General features: G+C 39.4%; 1 protein-coding gene across 3 annotated transcripts in view; it reads left to right on the forward strand.

Annotated features, from left to right (window-relative positions):
- The first annotated feature begins 6,815 nt into the window (after positions 1 to 6,815).
- CLTB (clathrin light chain B) overlaps positions 6,816 to 21,991 on the forward strand; it is a 45,237-nt gene continuing 30,061 nt past the window's right edge. For 2 of the 3 annotated variants that reach the window (XM_020998790.2, XM_020998791.2), the window contains exon 1: positions 6,816 to 7,253. In XM_020998790.2, coding sequence (XP_020854449.1) covers positions 7,076 to 7,253 — 178 coding nt within the window. In that variant the 5' untranslated portion in view covers positions 6,816 to 7,075. The remainder of the gene's footprint in view (positions 7,254 to 21,991) is intronic. The other variant, XM_020998792.2, reaches the window with a different exon arrangement.

The raw sequence follows: 21,991 nt of genomic DNA on the forward strand, positions 1-21,991 counted from the left end.
AAATAACTGACATGAAAAATAAATTGAAAAGAGATCATTTAAGAATTATTGGGCTACCTGAAAGCCTTGAACAAAAATAGAGCCTAGATATCATATTTCAAGAAATTATAAAGGAAAACTAGGAAGATATCTTAGAATCAGAGAGTAAAGTAGAAATTAAAATAATCCACAATCATTTCCTGAAAGAGATCCAAAAATGAAAACTCTCAGGAATATCATAGCAAAAATCCAGAGCTCTCAAATCAAGGAGAAAATGTTGTAGGTAGCCAGAAAGAAATAGCTCAAAAACCATAGAGCCACAGTGAAGATCATGCAAGATTTAGTAGCTACCACCATGGAGAAGCAAATGGCTTAGACTACGATAATCCAGAAGGTAAACGACCTGTGATTACAACCAAGAATAACCTACCCAGCAAAACTGAGTATACTCATACAAGGATAAAAATAGACATTTAATGAAATAGAAGACTTTCAGACATTCTTAATGAAAAAGCAAAGGCTAAATAGAAAATATGACTTTCAAACACAAGAGAAGTATAAAAAGGTAAACATGAATAAGAAATCATAAGCAACTAAACAGAGTTAAACTGTTTACATTCCTATGTGAGATGATGATACATGCAATTCCTAAGAACTTTATCATCATTAGGGCAGTTAGAAGGAGTCTACTTAGACAGAAGGTATGGGTCTGAGTCTATTATGTTCAAATGATCTCAAAAAAATAACTGAAGAGTGAGAAAGAGGGACATACAGGGAGAAGGGGAAATGAAGAGGGAGAAGGGGAAATGAAGAGGAAGAATGGGGGAAATTATCTCATATAAATGAGATGTGCAAGTAAGAGTTTAAACAATGAAGGAGACAATGAGTAAAGGGAAGTAGGCAATGCTTGAATCTCACTCTTATCTGAACTGGTTCAGAGGGAAGAATAGACAACACACACAGTTGGGTATAGAAATTCACCTTAGCCAACAGGGATGTAGGAGGAAAAGGGGTTAAGAGAAAGGAAGGGGAAATAAGGGAGATGGAGGATTAATGAAAAGAATGGTCAGAAGCAAAGTAGACTCTCAAAGGATAGAGTTAAAAAAGAGAAGGATAAATATAAGAGAATAGGCTGGAGGAAAATACACAACTAGCAATCTTAACTGTGAATGTGAATAGGATAAACTTACCCATGAAATGGAAAAGAATAGCAGAACTGATTTGAAACCAGAATCCAATAATATATTGTATATACAAGACACAGTTGGAATAGAAGGACATTCACAGAATTAAAATAAGGGGCTGGAGCAGAATCTATTATGCCTCAGCTAAAGTTAAAAAAAAAAGGAAGGGGTAGCAATCATGACCTCAGAAAAAACAAAATTTTAAAAATATACTTAATTAAAAGAGATAATCTTTTAAAACTACATTTTACCAAAAGGTATCATAGATAATGAATTGATGTCAGTACTGAACATATATGTACCAGTTAGCATAGCATCCAAATTCTTGAAGTTAAGTTAAATGAATTATAGAAGGAAATAGATAGTAAAACTATAATAGCAGAACACCTCAATTTACTCCTTTCAGAACTAGATAAATATAACATAAAATAAACAAGAAAGAAGTTAAGGAGGTAAATAGAATTTTAGAAAAGTTAGATATAATAAACCTCTGGAGAATATCAAATGGGAGTAGAAAAACATAAATCTATTTCTCAGCTGTGTATAGAACCTTCATTCATTCATTCATTCATTCAGTAAACATTTATCAAGTGCCAGGCACTGTGCTAAGCTAAAGTAGAAGTGATAGAACAAAAATTGACCGCGTATTAGGGCATTAAGAACTTCTCACACAAATGCAGAAAAGCAGAAATGTTAAATGCATCTTTTTCTGACCATAATGCAATAAGAGCTATATTCAGTAAAGGACCTTTGGAGCATAGATTAAAAATCAATTGGAAATAAATAACCTAATCCTAACAAATGAATGGGTCAAAGAACAAATCATGGAAACAATTAATAATCTCATTCAAAATAATGACAACAATGAAACAACATACCAAAGCAGTACTTAGAGGAAAATTTATATCTAAATGTCATCAATAAAAGAAAGAGCAGATCAAGGAATTGGTCACCCAATTAAAAAGACCACCTAAAAAACCAACAAATTAAAAACCTTTGATTAAATACCAAATTAGAAATCCTGAAAGTCAAAGGGGAGATTAATAAAAGTAAAAGTTTAAAAATTGAACTAATAAAACTAGGAGCTAGTTCTATGAAAAAAGCAATATAATAGATAAATCATTGGCTAATTTGATAAAAGAAAGAAGATAAATTACCAGTACTAAAAATGAAAAGGATGAATGTATAACCAATGAAGATGAAATAAAAGCATGCCAATAAAACTGACAATCTAGGTAAAATGGATGAAGATTTACAAAAATACAAATTTCTCAGGTTAACAGAAGATGAAATAGAATACTTAAATAACCCTATCTTAGTAAAAAAAAAATTGGACATGGCATAACTTATTTCCTTAAAAAAAAATTGCCAGGACCAGTTTTACAAATAAATTCTACCACCCATGTAAAGGACAATAAATTCCAGCATTATATAAACTGTTTGAAAAAATTGGTAGATTCCTACCTACCAAATTCCTTCTATGACACAAATACAGTTTTGATACCTAAATCAGGGAGAGGAAAAAAAGAGAAAGAAAACTATAGACTAATTTCACTAATGGCATTAATGAAAAAAATTTTAATAAAGTACTAGCAAGGAGATTACAATAAAATATCACAAAGATCATAAACTATGACCAGGCTGGATTTGTAACAGAATTGCAGGAAAACTATAAGCATAATTGACTATATCAATACAGAGAAAAAATCATATGGTTATTTCAATAAATGCAGAAAAGGCTTTTGACAAAAATACAACATCCATTCTTATTTTTTAAAAAAATTAGAAAGCATAGGAATATATGGAACTTAAAATCATAAGTGTAGTATATCTCTAAAATCAAAAGCAAGCATTATCTATAATGGGGATAAACTAGAAACCTATTAAATAATGTCAGGGGTGAAAGCAAAGATGTTCATTTTCATCATTACTACTCAATAATATACTGGAAATGCTAGCTATCACAATAAGTGAAGAAAAAGAAATTGAAGGAATAATCACAGGCTATTACAAAATAAAATTATCACATTTTGCAGATGATATGATGGAATTCTTATAGAACGTTAGCAACTAAAAAACTAGTGCCCAAACAATTAACGACTTTAGCAAAATTGTAGGAAATAAAATACATCCACATAAATCATCACCATTTCTATATATTACCAGCAAAATCCAGCAGGAAGAGATAAAAAGAGAAATTCCATTTAGAATAATTGCAGATTTTATAAAATACTTGGGAGTCTACCTGCCAAGATACACGGGAATTGTATTACACAATTACAAAACACTCTTCACACAAATAAAGAGATCTAAATAACTGGAGAAATATTAATTGTTCATGGGAAGGCTAAATTATAATACTACCTAAATGCATTTACTTCTTCAATGCCACATCAGACTAACAAAGAATTACTTTATAGAGTTAGAAAAATAATAACAAAATCTGGAAGAATAAAAAGTCAAGAATATCAAGGGAATCAATAAAAGAAAAATGTGAAGGAAGGAAGCTTAGCAGTACTAGAAAACTCAAATTATACCAAAAAGCTGTAATGTACAAAACAATTTGGGACTAGACAAGAAAAAGAGTCGATCAGTGGAATAGATTGGGTCCATAATATACAAAAGCAAATGAGCACAATTACATAGTGTTTGGTAAACCCAAAAGATCCCAACTATTTGGGCAAGAACTCATTATCTGAGAACTACTGGGAAAACTGGAGAGTGGTCTGGCAGAAACTGGGCATAGACCAACATCTCACACTGTATAACAAGATAAGCTCAAAATGGGTACATGATTCAGACATAAAAAGATAGCAAAAGCAAATTAGTGGAGCATGGAAGAAATTGCCTGTCAGATTTATGGATAAGCAAAGAATTCACAACCAATGAAAAAACAGAGAGGTTCATAAGAGGTTAAAATGGATAATTTTGAGTACATAAAAATTAAAAAGTTTTTTCACAAATAAAACCAAAGCAGCCAAAATTAGAAGGAAAGCAAGAAACTGGGGACAAAATTTTACAGCAAGTTTCTCTAATAAACATCTAATTTCTCAAATATATAGGGAACTAAGACAAATTTATAAGAATAAGAGCCATTCCCCAATTGATAAATGGTCAAAGGATATGAACAAGCAGTTTTCAGAAGAAAAACAATCAAAGCTATCAATAATATTTAAATATGAATAAATGCCCTGAATCAGGCAGCTAGGTAGCACAGTGGATAGAGCTTCAGCCTTGAAGTCAGGAGGACCTGAGTTCAAATCCGGCCTCAGACACTTGACACTTGCTAGCTGTATGACCCTGGGCAAGTCACTTAATCTTGATTGCCTCACAAAAAAAAAAGCCCTAAATCACTAATCATTAGAGAAACGCAAATTTAAACAGCTCTGAGATACCACCTCACATCTTTCAGATTGGCCAACAAGACAGAAAAGGAAAAGACAAATGCTGAAGGGGATGTGTGAAAATAGGCATGCTAATCCATTTTTGGTGGACTAGTCCAACCATTCTGGAGAGCAGTTTGGAACTATGCCCCAAAAGCTATAAACCTTTGACCTTGCAATGCCACTTGTTGATCCATACTCTGAAGATATCAAAGGAAAAGGAAAAGGACTCATTAAGCTATTTATAGCAGCCCTTTTTGTGTTGGCAAAGAAATGGAAACCAAAGAGATGCCCCTTATTTAGGGAATGGCTGGACAAGTTATGGTATATGAATGTGATGAAACATTATTGTGCTGTAAGAAATAATGAAGAGAATAGTTTCAGAAAAACCTCATAGGATTTATATGAATTGACGTAAAGTGAAGTGACCAAAATTAGGAGAATAATTTACACAGAAACAGCAATATTGTAAACATAATTATGAAAGACTTAGTAAGTTCGATCAATACAATGATATACTACAGTTCCAAAAGACTCATCATGAAAAATGCTGTCCATCTCCAGACAGAGAACTGATGGATTCAGAATGAAGACTGAAGCATTTTTTTCTTTTTCTTTTCTTTTTTCTCCCTTTTTGGAATATGGCTAATGTAGAAATGAGTGTTGCATGACTTCATTTGTATAATGGGTATTGTATTTCTTGCCTTCTCAATGGGATGGGGAGGGGATGAAGGGATGGAGAAAATTCAAACCTAAAAAAATTGAATAGTTTTTATTAAACAACATTCACTTCCGAAGATTTTGAGTTTCAAATTCCCCCCCCTTTCTCCTCCCTCCTCCCCAAGAGGGTGTGCAATCTGATATAGGCTCCACTTATACATTCATATTACACATATTTTCACATTCGTCATGTTGTAAAGAAGAATTAGAACCAATGGGAGGAACCACAAGAAAGAAGAATCAAAACAAAACAACAGAAGAAAAGGAGAGCAAATAGTATGCTTCTATATCCATTCAGACTCCATAGTTCTTTCTTGGGATGTGGATAGCTTTTTACGTTGTGAGTTGTCTTAGATCCTTGCATTGCTGAGAAGGGCTAAGTCTACCAAAGTTATTCATTGTACAGTGTGGCTGTTACTGTGTACAATGTTCTCCTGGTTCTGCTCACTTCACTGAGCATCAGTTCATATGTCTTTCCAGGTTTTTCTGAAGTACACCTGCTCATCATTTCTTATAGCACAGTAGTATTCCATTACATTTATATACCACAGCTTGTTCAGCCATTCCCAATTGATGGCTATCCCTTCAATTTGCTATTTTTGGCCATCACAAAAAGAGCTGCTATAAATATTTTTGTATATGTGGGACCTTTCCCTGTTTTTATGATCTCTTTGGGAAACACACCTAGAAGTGGTATTGTTGAGTCAAAGGGTATGCACAGTTTTATAGCCCTTTGGGCATAGTTCCAAATTGCTCTCCAGAATGGTTGGATCAGTTCACAACTCCACCAAAAATGCATTAGTGTTCCAATTTTCCCACATCTTCTCCAGCATTTATCATTGTCCTATTTTGTCATGTTGGCCATTCTGATAAATGTGATGTGGTACCTCAGAGTCGTCTTGATTTGCATTTCTCTAATCACTAGTAATTTAGAACATTTTTTGTATGACTATATAGCTTTAGTGTCTTCCTCCAAGAGCTGCCTGTTCATATCTTTTGACCATTTATCAGTTGGGGATGACTTGTATTCTTGTAAATTTAACTTAGTTCTTCTCTATATTTAGAAATGAGGCCTTTATCAAAGTCGATTAAATCTAATCCTTTTTTCAAAGAAAACATTTTGTGACCTCGAAGCTACATCAACTCTTTCCCTTCCCCCACTTTCTACCTGAGGAAACTAAGGCCCTGAAATGTAAAATGACTTGTCCAAGGTCACACAACTAGTAAATGGCAGAGCAAAAAATCAAACCCAGCTACATCACACTACCACCCAGAACTAGGGTCAGTACTGCGGTTGGTACCAGACCAGAGGATAGCTGGACTATTGTCTCCCGTTTTCTGGACAACTATGTCCTCTTTAATGATTTACACTGCGCTTATAAGCGCATTTATCTTGATTTATTATCTAGCTCCTCAGCTCTTTTCCTGCATTTTTGCGTTGGAGTTTTTGAACCCAGGCTCTCTGGGATCCTCCCACTCTCATTCCTGACCGACTGTAACTGTTGACATCACCAAATTCCCTGCTTTTGGGCAGGCTCCTCCCCCGGGCTTCCTTCAGCCGCAGTGACAGCTGAGCCCGATAGGAAGCGATCTCTTTGCGGTGCTGGGCCCAGCTCTGGCCTTCTTCTGCCCTCCCCTCCCCTCCTAGGCGGGTTCAGCTCCGCTGGCAGTATCGGGTTACAGGAGCCACTGCTGTGCCCTGTGCACTAGGAGGTGGGGTGGAGGGGTGGGCAGAGCAGTAGGCACTAGGGCTGGGCACACATTCGGCAAGGCAGTGGTGGACTGTGTGGATACACAGTCTGGTAAACCATGTCTGATGACTTCGGCTTATTCTCCTCCGGCGGTGGGGCCCCAGGGCCAGCGGAGGAAGATCCAGCGGCTGCCTTCCTGGCCCAGCAGGAGAGTGAAATCGCAGGCATTGAAAACGATGATGAGGGTTTTGGCGGCGCTGAGGGAGCCTTGCAGCAACCGGCAACTGAAAATGGAAGTAAGTAGCCTGGTGATTGAGGAGCTGTGGGCAATAGCCAAGGGTGATGTCTAGTCTGAAGTGGGCTCAGACATTGGGGGAGGCGGAGAGAGGAGGCAGAGGGCAGTGGGAGAGCTTGAAACTCTGCTGGACACCTGAGCCCCCGCCAAGGCCCTGTCTGTAATTCTAGAGGCCAGGATCTCTGCCAAATGACAGGCCAATCTGGTGAGTGAGGGTAGGGGTGGGAGGGGGAGTCAAGAAGAAGCCCAGGAGTGGCTAGGTCTAGGTAAAGGGCAGGGAACATAGAAAGAAGGTGCATCTGACAGCCAGCCATCTGTAGTTCCTAGACCAAGGAACTTGAAGGCACAACATAGTGAGGGAATGGTCTGATCCTGCCAACTCAAGGATTCCAGAGGAAGGGACATAACCATTCCAGGCTACTAAAATCAAATGTCAGCTCAACATAGAGAATAAGCCAAGGTTCATTCTGTCTCCCTCCCACTCTGATGAGTCTGAACAAGGCAACTATTATAAATTGAGGTTGGGAGCTTGTCAGACCCTGGTGCAGGAGGAAATACAACCCTCTTCAGGTGCAGCGCTTTCAGAAAGTGTGTTGGGATGGGGCATGAGGGGGGTGCAGATCACCTGTTCCTAACTTGCTGTGTGACCTTGGGCAATTCATTTCTCCTCTATAGGCCTCTAGCTCATCTGTTAAGTGAGAGGTTTGTTTTCAGCTCAGACATTCTGTGTTTCTGTGATCAGATCAAAATAAGCATTTACACAGCACTGGAAAATATTAATTAACATCTGTATAGCTCTTTAAGTTTTACTAAGTGTTTTCCTCACAATACCCCCCATGAGTTAAGCAGAACCAAGATTGTTAACCCAGTTTTACAGAGGAGGAAACTGAGACTCAGAGCCAGTCTACAGTAAGCACGAGAGCTAGGTTTTGAGCCCAAATTCAGTGTTCTATGCGTTATGCATAAGTAACCCTGTGCTCAGACATTGTATGGGGGATACAAAGTAGCACTAGACAGGTTATCTTGCCTGCCATAAGCTTACAATATCCTAGTGATTCTCTAAGAATAATGTGAGGGAACCCTTGGTAGTCTTGGGGGAAGGGGAAGGGGGGGGTCCAAGGATGTCTTAAATTGTCAACTAAATTGCTAGGACTTTTCACAAAATGCTTCCAAAGTAACTAGCCAAAATTGTGCCTGGGGTAAATTCAGTTGTGGGAAATTTAGTATAGTAGCACGTGGGACAGCCCCACTTAGGATCCCACAGAGAGTCCTGGTCCTTGCTCCCATAGATATCAGCAGGGAGTGGACCCTAACCCTTGGGAGTTGTCCTGGTGATGGGAACCTGGGGATGGTGGCCAGGGGTAACTGGATCCTTTACTTCCCAGAGGATTGTAAGGCAAAATAGCTTTTACCAGTTCCTATACCCCCCCAACCCCATTTTGGCATCTTAGAACCCCATCCTCCTTGTTCTAGTTATGGCTCTGATTGCTTTCCCTGTTTGGGCCCACTTGTAAACAAGATTGGAATATATGATCTCTAATGTTCCTTCCTGTTCTAAAATTCTGGGTATGTTGTTTCAGGGTATTTTCATCTCAGACATGCTGTGTTCTAAGTTCTTTTCTCATTCTGACATTCTATGTTCCTGTGAGGTAGGGAGCAAAAGTATTATTATTCCTCCCTTTACAGATGGAGGAACTGAGGCTCAGAGGATAAAGTATCTTGCTCATAGTCATTCAGCTAATAAGTTTTAACACCCTGCTCTCTTGATTCCCAGTTGAATCTTCTGAGGCCCAGAGAAAGAAAGCAAATGGCCTAAATAAGGTCACATAGCTAGCTCAGGATTTGAACCCAGATTTTAAAATTCCAAATCCAGAGCTCTACCCTAGTATCCCACAGCTGCTTCCCAACAAACTCCCTTCCAGTTCTCACATTCTGTGTTCTGTGATCCCTTCTAGTCCTGGTAATCTGTGAATTGAAAGTCTCCGTAGTATGAATATTTATAAGACAATGAGGTCTCTGCTTTTGTTTTTGGCTTGAAGAAAAAGTGTGCTTATGATGCTTAATCAAAACCAGACACTGCCTTGTGAATATTGTATCTCAAGCGGTGCTTCCTTTTTTTCATTCTGATGGGGTTTTGTGGTGGCAGCATGTGGTAAAAGTAAAGGGTTCTGGAGAAGGTTTCTCATCACCTAAATGGTCTAAGAGGTAAAAAAGCTTAAGACCAACTACTCTGGGCCATCTCCACACTACTGGTCACTACTATCAGGGAAGTAATTCAATTTAGCGAACATTTGTGAAGGCCTATATGTGTATATATATATGGGTGTATACATAGATATACATATGTATATATCTCAAAAGCCTTTGCTTTTAGAGAGTTTACAATCTAATAAGGGGAGGATGAGTATACTGATAACCATGAAACAAGAGAATAAAATAGGCACAAGAGAGGCCTAGGAAAACTACTAGGAGAAATTTGAGGAAGGAGAGATCACTTTCTGTTAAGGAGGTGGGAAGGGCTTCCTGAAGGAGGTGGGCCTCCTCTTGAAGGAAGGGAGAGACTTCTTTCATTAGATATAAGAGGTGGGCGGTTGTAAGTCCATTCCGGTGAGGAGTTTGGAAGCATGGGAAATATATGAGAGTGAATTGGAGTTAATAATAACCCATGGACTCTGACTCTTAAACAAAAGCAGAGGAAGAAGCTTTAGTCCCACCCTTTCTATTCTTCAATCTCCTTTTTTCCTGCTCCTCCTCCTCCTTCTCATGTCTGTCCCTTTTCACAGTTCCTCTGAGCTGGGAAGGGCATCGCTAAAGAGACATTCAGTTCTCAGGGAAGAGGTGGTAAGTGTGGGAGAGCTGGGTCCTATGAATGTCCCTAACATGCATTACTCCTAACACTTGAAATTCCTAACTTAGGCAGAATTCAACCATTTGGTCGGTGCATCCCCTCTCAGGTAGGGCTTCATGTTTTAACACAGTCCAGGAGATGGTAAAGCTGTGAGGCAAAAAGGGACAAGGAATAAGTGTTTCAAGGAAGGCAATCAGGATGATGATGGAATTTGCAATGATACCACATAGGAATCAGCTGGAGGAACTAGAGATGTTTAGCCTGGAGAAGACACATGATACCTGTCTTCAGGTATTTGAAGGGCAGTCACATGTAGCAGGAACTGGACTTGTCCTGCTTAGCCCCAGAGGGCAGAATGAGGAGAGTGAAGTTTCAGAGACGCAGATTTTGAAGATATAAGGAAAACTACCAGAGAGCTGCCCCAAAGTGGAATGGGCTGCCTTGGGACATAGTGAATTCCCCATCAGTGGAGATCTGCAAGCAGTGGTTGGATGACTGTGTCGAGATATTTGAGAGGGATTGTTTTGTCAGCATTATATCTCTTCTGAAGTTCCTTCCCACTTTCATATTCTTTGATTGCAAAATGAGTACAAGTAGGGAGTCCAGATACTAGCTGTCAGAAAAGTCCAGGCTTAATGAGGAGTTTGAGAGCTTTTCTAACCCTGAAATTCCACAGTTCTGAGCGTCTTTGCTCTCTGCTTCCAAAGGCTAAGGAAAAAAAGGGGGAGGGGGGAGGGCAGGGAGAAAGCTTTCCAACACACATACACACACAAACACACACAAACACACACACACACCCCTTTAGCTGGCTCAACTGTTCTTAAAACAGGAGAATGGGGCAGGAGAATGGCAGTAGGCAGAGAGGTGTTTCAGGAAGGGCAGCAAATGCTGTTAGACCCACCCAACAGAGGAGTCAGCAGGCTGGGTGTGGGAAGGAGGGTGTGGATCAAGTATAAATTACTGCAGTCCAGTTACCGAGGCTGTGGAAGATACTGAGGGCCGGGAAGGAAAGATGTGGGTTCTGTAGGTAAACTGAAAGTTAAACAGAGTTTGAGGAGGTTGAGGCCTGGATAGAGGTTGGGACTGGGTCCCCTCTGCCTCCCTTTGTCCAGATAACCTTCCTTTGACAGCATAGATAGCTGTCCTTTATCTCTGAAATGGGCTTTTCTTAGATTGAGGAGCCTCTAGTTGTCTGGATGGTGGTGGCATAGAATGTTAGAGCTGGAATGGGCTGTAGAACATGGAATATAGCCCCTGAGAGAGACCATCAAGTAGAGAACAGGGAAGATAGAGCTGGAAAGGAATTTGTTGGGAGGCAGCTGTGATGCATGGAAAAATCACTGTACTTGAAGTCAAGAATTTCTTTTCTATAGACTGGAGGATAATGAGACTTTCACTAGTCACCTCATAGGAAGTTTTAAGAAGGGGTCAAGACTTGATTAAGAATTCTGACTCCTACTTTAATTAGCTCTGGGATCCTCAACAACTCAGTTCACCCCTCGGACCCTCAGTTTCTACTTCTTATCTCTGCTTAGTTACTTCAGGGACGTGATTTAACTCATGTGTGTTATTCCCAGCATTTCCAGACTGCGAAACCCCCCTTACAAATTAGGAGATGGTATTTGATTGTTACTAGGGCTGAAAAAAATTCCTCACTCTTTGGGCAACCTGGTAATGAACTGCACTGACTCCAAAGTGACACCTTTCCAACTTGGTAGGATCTGCTAGAACTTGTGTTCAAACCCTCTGAGAACCAAATATCACCTACATACCATGAAGAAGCACCAGAAGAGGATGTAAGAGGAGTTTCCCCATCTGTAAAATGGCGATGATACTATTTGCACTAACCACCTTACAAGAGATCTCACTCCCAGGTATTTTCAGTAACAGGAACAGGAAGAAGTTAAGAAGTTAACACAATTCAGATAAGCAATATTATGCTGAATCAGATCACTCAGTCAGTCAACATATATTTATTAAACATCTGCTATGTGCTGATTTTGCTGGGGATGCAAAATCAAAAAATGAAGCATTTCTTCCTCTCAAGGAGCTTACATTCTATCCAGGAAGACAACATATATGTTATATATTTGCATAGGAAGTCAACAAAAGCATAAATATATAGCATATGTGTATATATTTACATATATGTTAATATGAATTTATATAATATATGTATATATTTATATGTATGATATATTTATTATGCTTTTGTTGAATTCTTATACAAACATATAATATGTGTTGTTTATATATGTATGTATATATGTATATACTTATGCTTTTGTTTACTTCCTACACAAACCATTTCCTGATTGCCCCAACTCCTCATGCCCTTCCTTAAAAACCAAAACCAGGAGACTTGTAGTTAAGAAACTGGTTTAGGAACCTAGCTCTAATTCGTGCTAGCAGTATGATCCCAAAACCAGTCACATACCCTCTCTGAATAGCTTTTTCCTCATCTATCAAATGAGGATAAGGTTTCTTTTATTGCTTGTCTCCCAGAGTCATTGTGAAAGAAGGTCCTTTGCCAACCTTGAAGTGCCACACAAATGTAAGTCCATATTCTCTTTGTGTCATAAGCCCAGGAAATCAGAGGCCTGCACCCTACTATCCCTAGCCATAGTGGTTGCAAAGGTGGGGTTAGGGGTATCTGGTTTGATCCTCAGCCTAACAAACACCAAATTGATGTCATCTTTTGGAATTTAGACTGGCAGTTGGTGAGGCCATCACTGGTATTCTATTTCCCATTCTCCAGTTTTATATCAGTTTTGGGCCAGGTCCACTGGCTAATCTTAACTCAGAGCCCAGATTCCTAGAAGCCTTTGTTTGTCCCTCACTTGATGAGTTAGTTTGTGGCCAATTAGTTTATTTGACTGGAGCATAGTGACTCAGGATAATGTCCTTTCCCTTCTTCTTTCTTCCCCATGGGTCTAGAGCCTAAACAATTCCAGGCTCTGAGTGGCACTTCTACTCAGATACACAGGGTGGTGTTGTCTGCTCCGTGACCTCCTGATGGGCTAAGGAGAATGTGAATTTAAGGAGGGCAGGGACCATGTCTCATCATGGAAACTTTGTATTTCCCTTATATCCAGCATAGAATTTAACATGTAATAGGTAATCGGTGTTTGTTGAATTGGATCAAATTAAATAGAACCACAGTGAATGTGAACTGTATTGAATTATTAAAATTTGAAGGGATCTAAGACATCATTTGATCAACCCTCCCATTTTATAGATGAGGAAATAAAGCCCCAAACCATGAAGTGACTCATAGAGTGTAAGTAAGCAAGGTCAAGATCTGAACTTAAGATTTCCTACTTGAAATCCACTTCTGGCTCTTTCCACTACATCATGATGAATTAAGTTAAATCAGACTCATAAGATCTTATGTTTTGAACTGGAAAGGACCTTAGAAAGTCATCTAGTTCAACCTCTTCTTTTTACAGAGGAGGAAACAGAGGCCCAGAGAGATTATATAACTTGACTTTAATGCAACCCTTTTTGCACTATACCACCCCAGCTTTCTGTGCTTTCTCCCCTAGTAGACCCAAAGCTCCTTGAATTGGATTGCATAGAATTAAATTGAATTGAATCGAGACTGAATTGAAATGAACTAAACTACATGGAATAGAATTGATAAAGAACATTGTTTTTGGAATCAGAGAAGTTAGGTTCAAATCCTGCTTCTGCTACCTGGGTGACTTTGGTAAGTCTCTCTGAGACTTAGTTTCCTCTTCTATCAAATGAAGGATTTGGACTAGGTAATCTCTAAGGGCAGTTGGTATTCTAGGGCAGCTAAGTGGCATAATGGATAGAGTCAGGAAGACCTGGATTCAAATTTGGCCTCAGACATTTACTAGGTGTGTGACCCTGGGCAAGTAACCCTGTTTGCCTCAATTTCCTCATCTGTAAAATAAGCTGAAGAAGGAAATGGCATACCGCTCTGCCAAGAAAACCCCAACAGAGGTCACAAAGAGTCAGACAGGACTGAACAACAACAACAAAATCTCTAAAGCCCCTTCTAGCTCTCGATCCTAAAACCTGAATTAGATGCCAGTCTCTCTGGGTGGCAAGAGGAGCCTTCCAAACAATGAAACCCCATCACATACAGTCCCTTTCCACTCCTTGGTTGAAGTTGGAAGATTGGGGACCAAATCCTGACTCTAACACTATGACTATATGTGAGTCTTTTTCCCTCTCTGAGTCATAGTTTTCTCTTCTGTAAGGCGAGAATAATGATACTGACACTACCTGCTTCCTAGAGTTAATTAGAGGTGCTGGTGGGCATCACATCCACACTATGGTTAGTGGCATTTTGCAAGAGCCTCAGTGTGACTCTTTGTGTGCCTTGCACCATCAACAGCAGATTTCTTGCCATCATACCATCATTCCCTGAAAGGCATACAATACTGCAAACATTTTCTAAATAAAAAATTCAGAACTAGATGGACGAGATGGCCACGGAGGCCCTTTTAATTGCAGAGTTCTAGAATTCTGTTAGTTGGTCTGTGCCATGGGGAAGGATTTTTAATAGACAGCATTAGTTGGTAGAACTAGTGGAGGGCATCAAATGCAACTTCATACGCGGATAGTGTCTTAGTCCCCTTTTATAGCAGCCCTGACAGGTAGTCATTTAGTTGTATTTTAAACACTATAAGTAGTAAGGGGGCTATTCTCTTATGAAGAAGCTAATTTCGTGTTTGAACAGTTCTGATTGTTAAGAAGTTATTCCTTATATTGAGCTAAACTCTTCCCTGCAGCTTCCACAGAACATTTCCTAGTTTTGCTCTCTATAGCCACAGAAATCTCTTCTATCTACCACATAATAGCTAATATTTATATAGCACTTTAACATTTGCAGAGCACTTTTATGTATTATTTTTTATCTCATGTGAGACTCACAACAGCCCTGGGAGGTGGGTGTTATTGTTATCATCCCCATTTTATAGATGAGGAAACTGAAGCAAGCAGGGGTTAAGTGACTTGCCTAGTGTTATACATATAGTAAATGTTTGAGGCAGGATTCAAACTCAGATCTCTCTGACTCCAGGGATAGCATTCTGTTCACTTTCACTGTCAGCTAGCTGCCACCACATGACAGCTCTTCAAATATTTGAAAACAGGGACCATGAACACCTCCCAGGCCTGGTCTTCTCTTTTCTGAGCTAGATATCTCCAGTTTCTTCAACTGACATTGGATTAGCTGGACAAGGCCATTACTAGAGCTCTTCACATGAAGTCATTCAACTCATTCTAAATCCGTCTCCTTGTGCCCACATTTCTCTACCTTGTCCACAAGGAGATCTTTTTTTTTTTTTTTGGCTAGGCAACAGGGTTAAGTGACTTGCCCAGGGTCACACAGCTAGTAAGTGTCATGTGTCTGAGGCCGGATTTGAACTCAGGTCCTCCTGAATTCAGGGCCGGTGCTCTACCCACTGCGCCACCTAGCTGCCCCCACAAGGAGATCTTAAGAGACTTCATCAAATGCCACAGATTTCATCGAATGTCTCCGGACCTTTGACCCATTTTGATCACCTATCTCTGGACAGAATTCCAGCTTGTTACTGTCTCTTTTAAAATGGGTCACCCAGAGCTGAACACAGCCCTCCGGCAATAGCAAGCACCTGATCGCTTTCCTTCTTCTAGACACTCTGCTTCTATTTATGCAACCTAAGATCACATTAGATTTACTGGGGGCTGTGTCACACTATTGACTCATTCTGAGCTTGTAGTCTACTAAAATCCCTAGATATCTTTCACATGAACCATGGTCTAGCCATGCCTCCTCCATCTAGTACTTAACATAGCTGATTTTTAAAATCTTAGTGTATGATTTTTTATTGACGCATTTTGTGTTTAGGTCACATTCATTTCTCAAGCAAGCATTTCCTTGTAACAAAGATTTTTTTAAAAGAAAAAAGGAAAAAAAATTCAGCAAAGCCACCTTTTAGTATACAATTTTACGTGGACTTTTCTTTTCACTAATACTCAGCTCTGATTCCTCATCATAGTAGGTGACTCTGTCATCTTGTAGGCTATGCAGATGAGACACAGGCTCTGACAGGTCCTACCACACTGGAAAGGTTTTGTGTAAAGGAACAGCAACACTAGTCTTAAGAACCAGCCTAGCCAAGTTCTGAGAAGCTTGGCACTGAATTGACTGCAGTGATGATTTTTTTTTAAACTATAACAGTTCTCAACTTGAGATATCAAGTCATAGAGGGCTTTTAATCTGCACCAGTGGAAAATACCCACACTAATGGAATCGTAGATCTTAGAAGTATTCATATGTAGCATTTTACATTAGTAGCTATTAATTTTTATCTTGTGAGCCTCATGCCCTTATTTAGATTGTCAAGAAGCTTTTACATCTGTTATCTAAATTGTTAGCTATCTCTCCCAACTTTGCATATTCCTCAAATTGGATTAGCATGTGACCTAAGTTTTTATCCAAGTCATTGATAGAAATGTTCAACACCTCCCTCTGCAGTGACATTAATTCATCAATCACCGTTTTTGGGATCTAGTCATTCAACTAGTTCAGTATCTCCCTATTTGTGTTTTCATTCATAACTCTTCCTCTTGTCCACAGGGATGAACTGAGAAACATTGTCAAATGCCTTGCTAAAATCAAGATACTCTGTGCATTTGGACTTGTCCGCACCAGTACAGTCACTCTTCTCAAACTACAATGCTTGTAGTTATTTTAAAATTCAATAAACCTGTGATCTTACTGATGTGCAGTGGTACAGATGGTCACCCATCCTTGCTCTCACTCTATGTGATTCTTGTCCATAATCTCTCCTAAATCCCTCATAAATGATCCGCTCAAGTCCTGAAGAATGTTCTCTAAGCCTTTTTTTTTAGGGGAACAAAGTGCTTTATGTACATTACCTCATTTGATCTTTATCACATCTCTGAAATCTGTACTCCTCTAAGTCTTTTAACATTTTGTGGGTACCAGTGTAGTATTTGAAATGTCCATTATTCCCTGCTAAATGAGCAACCTACCTCCTTTCCTGATTATGCAATTCCTGAAAAATACCCTTTTTATGCCACTTACTACATACGATTTTAAAAAAGAAAATGAGTCTGGCATGACTTGTTCTTAGTGAACCCATGTTGACTCCTAGGGATTTCTTCTCTCATCATAAATCCTTGCAAACAATCTGCTTGATAATTTGTTCCACAATTTTGCATAGGATCAACATCAAATTCATCAATCTATAGTTCTGGAATACATCTCCTCCTCCCCTCTCCCACCAGCCTTTGAAAATCAGGCACTCTAATTCCTCAGCAATCCCCAGCAGCAGTTCTGTGTTCACACCTACAAGTTCTTTCAGCACTCTGGGATTTCATTTGTCTGGGCTTGCTAACTGTGAATTCATTTAGTATATGTTGGTATTCTCCTTTTCTCGCCTAACTTGAATTTCAATTCCCTCTGGTTTTGAATATCAGCTCCACCTCTCTGAGGTGTATGACCAGGGGTACCTGCAGCCTCCTGGCTACATGTGACCCTCTGGGTCCTCAAGTGCGGCCATTTGATTGAATCCAAACTTCACAGAACATTGAGTCTCAGGTTCCCCACCCTTGCCATGGGCAAATCTCTTAGTACAATAATAATAATAATAGCTAACATTTATAAAGTGCTTCCTGTGTGCTAGGCACTTGCTAAGCACTTTACAATTATCTCGTGTGAACCTCGCAACAACCTTGGGAGGTATCCCCATTTTGCAGTTGAGGAAACCGAGGCAGAGAGAGGTTATGTGACTTGCCCAGGGTCACCTAGCTAGTAAGTGTCTGGATATGAACTCACGTCCTCCTAACTCCAGGTCCAGCACTGTATCTACTGCATCACCTAGCTAGCTTGCCTTCACTGGATTGTTGTGGGAATCAAATAAGATAATGGATGTAAAAATATTTTACATATGTGGTTAAATAAGTGTCAGACAATGAAGAATTCAGGGTAACTTGGAAAGACCTGCATGAATTAAAACAGAGTAGAATAATTCATTCTGGACTTCCGCTTCCCTGACACTGTTCCATGGTATTATTCTACTCCTTTATATATGACTATTTTAAAACCGAGGCCCTTGGATGGCTATTCTACCTTGTTGAAATAATTCCTGTATTGTCAGAATTTAGTTTTTGAAAGTCTCCCTTACTTCTTGACCTACCTTCTCATGTAGAATCTTTGCACATGGGCTCTTACTCATCATTTCCCTGAAGTCTGCTTTACTAAAAGGTACATGTCTGACCATGCCTAATCACCCCGCTGCTTACTATTCATAATAATCAAAAGACCACGTGAAGAAATTCTAAAGGAGAAGGTGTGTACATGTGTATGGATGTGAAGGTATGTATACAATGATGGAGTAATTCAAAAGGCTATCCATCTGATCCCATGACTTGACCTGGGCAACATGCATTTTTCATCCACTTTGTTTTTTTGTTGTGTGTGGCAGCCCCAGGATACAAGACGGATGAACTAGAAAGAATTCCTAAGTGAAGTGGTAGTGATGGAATCCTGAGGAGAAAGTGACCTTTCTGTCAAGGAGGATGATTATTAAATTGGAAAATGGTTGTAGATTTGTTATACCTTGGAAAACACTCTGGCAAAACAGTAAACTTCCTAACTGGCCATGTAGAGATTCCATGGATGCCTTTGTGTCTCTCAGCAGGGAGTCAGTGACACCTCTTGTGTCTCTTCCGCCCAGAACTGACTTCAGGTTTAGTTCTACTTGGGAACATCTATGAAGCAGGGAGTACTGACTGATTCTTCTTCAGGAAACTCTGTAGAAGAAAACCTCATACTTGTTTCGTTACTCTGATAACTTAGAGTTTCTTATACATTTTCAGATTGCATATAAATACACATGCATATATACATACATGCACATATATAAATGACTGAACACACAAAATATGCATACACATATCTGTTTCTATACACACACACACATATATACATATATATATGTGTGTGTGTGTGTGTGTGTGTGTGTGTGTGTGTGTGTGTGTGTTTGTCCAGTCATTTTCAGTCATGTCTTACTCTTCATGACCCTGTTTGGGGTTTTCTTGGCAAAAATACTGGAGTGGTTTGCTATTTCCTTCTCCAGCTCATTTTCCACATGAGTCCAAACTGAGGTCAACGGGATAAGGTGACTTGCCTAGGGTCACATAGCTAGTAAGTGTCTGAGGCTAGATTTGAATTCAGGAAGATGAGTCTTCCTGACTCCAGGCCCAGCACTGTATCCACTATGCCACCTACTTGCCCATCTATGTGTGTGTGTGTATGTATATACACATATGTATATGAATGTATACATGTATGTATATTTGGCTTGTTAGTTTCTTGGTCCTGGTTTTCATAGATTCTTCCACCCTGCCTGAGAACTCTTCACTTTCTTTAATTAAAGTTTATCATTAGGGGCAGCTAGGTGGCTCAGAGGATAGAGCACCGGCCCTGAAGTTAGGAGGACCTGAGTTCAAATTGCCTTAAAAAAAAAAAGTCTAGCATTGAAAGTCATTCCTTAGCCTCCTGAATGAGAGGCTTGGGTTTGTAACTCAATGGGTGGGTGCCTCCAGCAGGAAGACAAGCATAGCTCAACCCTTACTGAAAGAGTTCCTTTGATTACCCTTCTGCCTACATCCATATTTCTTGATGCCCCCATCCTACCGCACCCCCTTGCTAATTGCTTGTTTGCTGTTACCAGGATTGTAGGAATGCTGCCCCTCCCATGTCACTCCCTAAGACCGTATGTTTGGGTATGACAATCAGTATCAGTTTGCTCAGTCGTGACTCAGCCCACACTCCTAAAGTAAAGAACAAACTTAATCGGTAAACATACATGGATCCTGGACTAGAGTGTTTTGAAATTACTCACCTCTTCCCACTTCTTTTGACTGATTACTCAGGTCAATCGGAGCAGGACTGCTCCCCAGTACTGACCATCGTGCAGAATGTGTGTATGTCAGTACATGTAACCTCTGAATATGCCTGTGTATCAGTGTGCATATTCTGCAGGGAGAATCTGAATTCTTTCTCTTGACTTGTTCAGTTGTTTTAGTTGTGGCTGACCCCATTTGGCGTGTTCTTGCACCAATACTGGAGAAGTTTGCCATTTCCTTCTCCAACTTATTTTGCATATGAGGAAACTGAGGCAAACAGGGTTAAGTGACTTGCCTAGAGTCACACAGCTAGTAAGTGTCTTGACATTGGTGATTAAATTCATTGCTTGGGAAAAAAGCTGACTGCTGCTCCACAAAGCTGGTCCTCTGTTATCATTCATCATCACAATCATAATAACAACTACTTGCTACTATTACTATAGTACCTCATAATGGTGGTGGGTCAGGAACCTCCAAGCCACCCTCCATCTTGCCAGACAGACAGGCCATTCACACTAGTTGGCTGAGTAGGAAGTCACCAACTAAAATCCTTCCTGTAAGATGGAGGACCTTACTATCTGCCCTGATGTTACACTCTCCAGGCACTGCTCTGCTGATCTATCCTAAGCACCGCTAGCCTTGCCATCTACCCTATAGTTGAATCCTTAGGATCGCTGAGCCTTTTCATCTCTCTCCATTAGATCCTGCAATTAGAATGTGAGCTCCTTGAGAGAAGGGATTGTCTCATTTGTTTGTATTTGGGTTTTTTTTTCCTGTTTGTAAGTGGTTAGCCCATAGTAAGCTCTTTTTTTTTTTTAAAGGCAATTGGGTTAAGTGACTGGCGCAGAGTAACACAGCTAGTAAGTGTCTGAGTCCAGATTTGAACTCAGATCCTCATGACTCCAGGGCTGCTCCTCTATCCATTTGCACCAACTAGCTACCCTGTTTTGTTTTGTTTTTTCATAGTAAGCTCTTAGTAAATCCTTATCATTCATTCATTCATTTATTCAATACTATGTGTCTCTTTTGAAGTCTTACCTCCCTATTAGATTATAAACTCCTTCAATTTCAAATATTAATGGGGTGTATGGTTAGAAATTGTACTAGGTCCTGGAGAGAAGAAAGGGTCAAAACCTGTGATTTCACTGGAATATGGAATTCCTAGTATAAAAACAAGCTCTACTAATGCAACTCTACAGTGACTTTTCTGTAATTTGCAATCTTAGAGATCTGCCTGGGGCATTTAGAGATTAAATGTCTTGCTTAGGAACACACAGCTAGCATGCATCCAAGGTAGGATTTGAATTAAGGTCTTTCTTACAAGGTCAGGCATCTATCATGACACACTGCCTCTTAGGCACTAGGGATACAATCGAGGCCTGCTGGTAAATGTTTAACAAACAGCTCTCTGAAGAAGAGAAATATATATATATATATATATATATATATATATACACACACACACACACACACACACACACACACACATACACATACACACATATATACATATATATGTATATATGTGCATATGTACATATACATATATTGAGAGGACAGGAAACCTGCCTTGTCTAACTTTGTATGTCCCTCATTTTTCTTTGCACAGTAGATGCTTAACATCTGTTTCTTGATTGACTGATTGATTGATTAAAGGGCTGTTAGGTGATAAGTCATACAACTATTATTGTCCCCATCTATAAGATGGAGAAACTTATTCTCAGAGACATTAAGAGACTTGCCCATAGTCACACATAGCTATTAAGTGTCAGAGTGATGAGTCTAACCTGGTGTTTATTGTCTATTGAAGGTTCATTTCTTTTATGCTGTCATACCTCATATTTTGTTGGAGCTAAATAAAGATCAAAATAACATTTGGTATGCATATGAATTCATGGATTCCTCACTGCAACTCCATAGCTCTCAGTAGTCTTTGTCTCACAGTTTGGCAACCACTGTACTATAAAATGCTAGAACAGGGCGAGTTTACCATTCTG

This window comes from Phascolarctos cinereus, unplaced genomic scaffold (assembly GCF_003287225.1).
Source record: "Phascolarctos cinereus isolate Bilbo 61053 unplaced genomic scaffold, phaCin_HiC Scaffold_2;HRSCAF=192, whole genome shotgun sequence".
NCBI classification, from domain to species: domain Eukaryota; kingdom Metazoa; phylum Chordata; class Mammalia; order Diprotodontia; family Phascolarctidae; genus Phascolarctos; species Phascolarctos cinereus.